Here is a 6,029-nt window from a genome sequence, read left to right as displayed (position 1 = left end):
AAAAATTATTTAAAAATATTATTAAACAACAATATCAAGAATTAATTCCCTTAAAACTACCACAAAATTTATTGGATACATTAATTAGCATTGAACAAAAAGGAAAGGAGTGGGCAATTCTTTTTGTCCAAAATCATCCTCCCTAATAATCATCAAAGATTCTTCAAGATTTATACCTTTATATATAACAAAAACACAACCACAAAAAACACAAATCCAAATTCACTATCTTCCATTCATTCTTCATTCTTCATTCAAACAATTCTTCAACATCAACCAACCATGTCTTCTTCACAAGACCAAGAAACCAAACCCGAAATCCACGTCCTATTGGTAGCATTTTCAGCCCAAGGTCACATAAACCCTTTACTTAGACTAGGAAAATCACTATTAACCAAAGGCCTTAAAGTCACACTCGCCACCACCGAATTAGTTTACCACCGCGTCTTCAAATCGACCACCACTCCAACCACCACCGCGATCCCTACCTCTTACACCACCAACGGAATCGACATTCTCTTTTTCTCCGACGGCTTAGATATCACCGATGAAGGCAATGTAACCCTCGATGAATTCATGAATCTCATTGCGAAATTCGGTCCCATTAGCCTCACAAATCTCATCAAAAACAATTTCCTCAACAATAGTCCTAAAAAACTAGCATGCATTATTAACAACCCTTTTGTTCCTTGGGTGACAAACATAGCTTCTGAACTCAATATCCCTAGTGCTTGTCTTTGGATCCAACCTTGTTCTCTTTACTCCATATACTATCGTTTCTACAATAACTTGAACCATTTCCCAACCCTAGAAAACCCCGAACTCGACGTCGAAATCCCCGGTCTCCCCTTATTGAAACCACAAGACCTTCCATCTTTTATTCTTCCAACAAACGATATACAAACCCTATCAGATGTTTTACAAGAGATGTTCCAAAACATGAAGAAACTGAAATGGGTATTAGCAAATTCTTTCTATGAATTAGAAAAAGACGTGATTGATTCAATGGCTGAGATTTTCCCAATCACAACCGTTGGTCCATTAGTTCCTCCTTCGTTACTAGGTCAAGATCAAAACAAAGATGTTGGAATCGAAATGTGGAAGCCACAAGATTCATGCATGGAATGGCTTAACCAAAAGCCACCATCTTCAGTTATATATATCTCCTTCGGAAGTCTCATCACTCTAACGGAAAAACAAATGCTCAGCATAGCAAAAGCATTGAAGAACAGTAACAAATATTTCCTCTGGGCGATGAAAGATGAAGAAGGAGACGAAGTTCATCTTCCCGAAAAATTCATAGAAGAAACAAAAGAGAAAGGAATGATAGTAACATGGTGTCCACAAACTAGGGTTTTGGTTCATCCTGCAATAGCATGCTTCTTAACACACTGTGGATGGAATTCAACTTTGGAAGCCATAACGGCTGGAGTGCCTATGATTGGTTATCCACAATGGACCGATCAACCGACGAACGCAAAACTCGTGTCGGATGTTTTTCGGATCGGGATTCGGTTGAAACCGGACAGTGAAGGGTTTGTGGAGAGTGAGGAAGTTGAAAGGGCTATTGAGGAGATTGTTGGAGGGGTAAAGTTTGAGGAGTTTAAGAAGAATGTGTTGGAGTTGAAAAGTGCGGCGAGGGAAGCGATGGCTGATGGTGGATCTTCTGACAGGAATATTCAAACGTTTGTTGATGAGATTCTTGTGAGTGCTGAGAACAATAATTGATTTGTCGTAGTTGAATTTTTTTATGTTTTTTTTGTTTGTGTTGTAGAATTTGTTGTGTTTTGTTTTTAGTTGGATTGTTTTTGTTCTTTCTTAGTGATTGGTGGATTACTTTCAAGTTATGAAATTAGTTTGGTTCAAATTGTTAGAGTTGAAAATCATTCATCATCCTTCACTCTTAGTGAAGGTGAGTTTCAGAGAATGTGGAAAGACGAAAAAGAAGATAAACAACGATTCATTCATCAAAACAGCTGTACATTGACTCAATATATATATATATATATATATATATATATATATATATATATATATATATATATATATATATATATATATATATATATATATATATATATATATATATATATATATATATATATATATATATATATATATATATATTGGAAACTCTTTAAATTAATAAACCGGAAAAAATTATTAATTTATCGATAAATTAATAATTATTAATTTAAAGAGTTTTTAAGTAATTATAATGTACATATCAAACAAAAAGACAAATTAGTCAATGCCTCTTAGAATTACGTTGCAACGAACCTTGGAACTCAACGTAAATTAGTAACTGGAAATCAATAATGACTTTTGAAGTAAAGTAAATACAATAAGAAAAGTTAGAGATAAGGAAAATAGATAACTATTAAATCATATTTCAATAGAGTGTAATATATTTTTTTCAATTTCTATGAATTATTAATTTATGATTTTCTTGGGACAAAAAATTATAAAGGGATCTCCCGAAAAACTATTATCTTATTATTTTATCGAGTTTTTCAATTTTTTACATTGGCCCAAGTCGAGATCGGACAAATTTATTATTTTAGAGAGTTTATTAATTTACAGAGTATTAGTTTAAAGAGTTTCTAATATATATATATATATATATATATATATATATATATATATATATATATATATATATATATATATATATATATATATATATATATATATATTAGTGTCAGTACTAATAGAGTTATAACGGTACAACAGTAGTACAATTAATATATCCAATATATCTCTAACACACACACCCCTCTCAGACTGAAGGGTGAGGAGTGTCATACACAACCTTGAGTTTGCCACGAAATTCTTAAAAAGCAGAGGTACCAAGCGGTTTTGTTAATGTATCTGCAATTTGAGTTGCTGCTAGAACATGTTGAATCAGCATCTTGCCAGCCATCATGTTCCCTCACAAAATGAATATCTAATTCAATATGTTTTGTACGAGCGTGCAACACCGAATTGTGGCACAGTAGAACATCACTCATATTGTCACAGAGCAATATTGGTGTGTGAATAGGAACACAAAGTTCAGAGAGTAAGGATTCTAACTAAAGTAATTCAGAAGTGGTACGCGCTAGGGCGCGATATTCTGCCTCAGTATTCGATCTTGGCACCAGAGAGTGTTTCTTGGAGCTCTTGAAAACTAAGGTTGGGCCAAAGAATATACATGAACTAGATGTGGATCTTCGATCGTCAAGATCACTAACCCAGTTCGAGTCACTGTAGGCTCGAAGAGAAAACTTGGAAGCTGAGACAAAAGGGGATAGATTGAGACCATGTTTAACTGTACCACTGAGATATCTTAAGAGCCTTCTGGCTGCTCCCCAATGAGTGTCCAGTAGTGGGCATGCCATGAACTAGCAGGCTTTGTTCACAATGAAGGCAGTGTCTGGCTTAGTTAATGTCACATATTGTAGAGCTTCCACAATTGACCTATACAAATGGGGGTCAGAAAAATGATTGGTGCTATGTTTTCTCAACTTACAATTGCTTAGCATGGGGGTAGTAACCCCACTAGCGTTCTCCATTTTGTCTCTTGTTAGTAGATCTTTGATATATTTTGACTGAGTGAGGAACATGGATCCATTGCTGCATATTTTTACTTCAATACCTAGAAAGTAGCTAAGTCGACCCTGTAACACCTCAAATTCTAGATTAACTTTTTATTTAATTAATTTAGCATGAATATATAAGTCATTGTGAATATATATATATATATATATATATATATATATATATATATATATATATATATATATATATATATATATATATATATATATATATATATATATATATATATATATATATATATATATATATATATGATATTTTGGTGTTTTTATGTGAGTTATTGTGAAGCATTTGATATAGATGGTGTTTTAGTGATTTTTGGTGAAGTAATTGACTTGTGTGATGTTTTGATGATGCATGTGATGTTGTGGTGAATTATGATGACTTGATGAAGATGAGGTGTGATATGATGTTTTCATGATTAATTTGATGATGTTGATGTGTTGGAGAATTATAGAATATTTTATATGATATATATTAATTAAGATAATTAGTTAATATTATTCTATTTAGTAAAATAGAATACTATTGATGATATATGATGATTGTGGTATCGGAGGGTATGTATCCTTAGAATAGAGGGTGGTGCCTTTGACTAGAAGTTGTACAATTAATTAAATAAATATAATTAGTTGTAATTATTTATTTGATTTGATTTATTAGAAAATTAGATGATTTAATATGATTAGAATAAAATTTATTATTTAGATATAATAATAATATTAGATATTATTTGGTAATAATAATAATAAATCAAATAATATAAAATGTGTAGAGATTTTGAGGGCGAAATAGTAATTACGCGAGGATAAGTGAGGGTAAGATGGGAAAGACCATATTAGAGGTCCAAGGGTTAGAATTGACAAAAGGGAAATTTGGGACTTGAACAATTCATTCGTGCAATCGTAAGAATTGGAAAAGAGGGAGAGGCAAAGCAAAAGCTATGGCATAGAGAGGCAAAGAGGAATCATAGAACGAAAAGAGGATTTGATAGCAAGCTTCAACCTAAGATATGAGGAGTTTATCTAGATTATCATGAATGGTTTAGGTGACTGATAATTGTATGCAGGGGCGACGCCAGCGCCCGGCGAGATAGGGGCAGTTGCCCAGGCTCTTCTTCAAAATCTCATTGCAATGGTCTCTCTCTCACTCATAAAATTGAAACTGCTCTAGGGAGTAGTCGTGGAACAGTGGTCTGTTTAGATGTCGAATCATCGCGAGTTCTCTTCTTCTTCCTTTTCTTTCTCTTTTAAGTTCGATTTTTGATGCGAAATTGTTGTTGTGATGTTATTCGTTGTTGTTGCTGGTTGTAGTTTATGAATCGGTGAAGAATTGTTCGCTGAATTTTTTGTTTCGCGCTATGCACATCAAATGTTTGGGGAAATGCTTGAACCATGTTCTTTTGTTTTTCTGTGTTGAAATCTCTTGGTTGCAACTATGGTTTCGGTATGGGTTTCCCAAATCCACTACTTAAGCATCTCTAATGCAGCCTTTAAATTTGGTAGATATAAAAAAACCATGCACTCGGAATTTTCTGAATCATAATCAGGATCTTTCTTTGATTTGAAGGCCTTCTGTTCCACGTCGACGCCATCACCGTTCCGTTATCAGTTCATCCCTCCCTTACCATTTATTGCTAGATATCAAATTTCGTAATTCCACATCATTCTCAAATCGTCTTCCTCGCATTCGCCCAATATTGTAATATTCCATCATTCACTTATTTATTTATAACTGCTTGAAAATTGAAATATGCATAAAATTTGAAATCTATGATCTATTTTTTTACTTTTCAGTTGATGAATCCATAATTATGCTACTTTAATTCTAATATTATATGATTGACATTTCATATGTTTCAATAGTTGAAAGAAAATTCATGAAATTAGAAGAGTAGGTTGTTACATAAGATCATAATGTAATTTAACGATAGTGATATGTGATGTATTCTAACAAATTGTATTTTGTTATCACAATATATATGTACTTGGTATCGGGTTGCTACTTATATGTGCAAATTTAGTGAAGGAGGTACTCATTTTAGTGAGGGATATGATAGTATCTTACTTCTTTCCTTTCTGATTATCCTATATCTATGTGAAAATAGTTGTTGGAATGGGGTTTATTTTTTAGTTGTGGTATCTGAACAAGAACGGACGAACGAACAAGACATTGATAATGTTAAACCAAACACGTAGCAGCTACTCCGTACCTAGTTAGTATCTTTTCAATTCTCTACCTTTTTCTCGATATGTGTAGACTTTGTATATTTTTAAAGAAGATTAGTGAAAACAACATTTGTTTACACTTTACAGTATGTTTGTTTCTTAAATTATCGCAGCTTGTGCATGTTATAGAAAAAAATCACATGACTTTAGGAATGTCTCTGCTGTAGTTTAGTTAGGAAAATTTGCCACATTCTATTGTAG

At 32.8% G+C, this 6,029-nt stretch overlaps 1 protein-coding gene across 1 annotated transcript; it reads left to right on the top strand.

Annotated features, from left to right (window-relative positions):
• Positions 1-282: 282 nt before the first annotated feature.
• LOC131647482 (UDP-glycosyltransferase 84B2-like) lies at positions 283-1,728 on the top strand. Its single transcript, XM_058917371.1, has one exon. The coding sequence runs from the start codon at positions 283-285 to the stop codon at positions 1,726-1,728; it is 1,446 nt and encodes a 481-aa protein (XP_058773354.1).
• Positions 1,729-6,029: the final 4,301 nt, after the last annotated feature.

The sequence above is a fragment of the Vicia villosa genome, linkage group LG1 (genome assembly GCF_029867415.1).
Source record: "Vicia villosa cultivar HV-30 ecotype Madison, WI linkage group LG1, Vvil1.0, whole genome shotgun sequence".
Taxonomy (NCBI): domain Eukaryota; kingdom Viridiplantae; phylum Streptophyta; class Magnoliopsida; order Fabales; family Fabaceae; genus Vicia; species Vicia villosa.
The sequence above is the reverse complement of the archived record's forward strand: the minus strand, read 5'-3'. Positions and strand labels throughout refer to the sequence as shown.

Bases quoted from the DNA above. Each gene is read 5' to 3' on its own strand.
- LOC131647482 (XM_058917371.1), top strand. From the start codon at position 283: ATGTCTTCTTCACAAGACCAAGAAACCAAACCCGAAATCCACGTCCTA.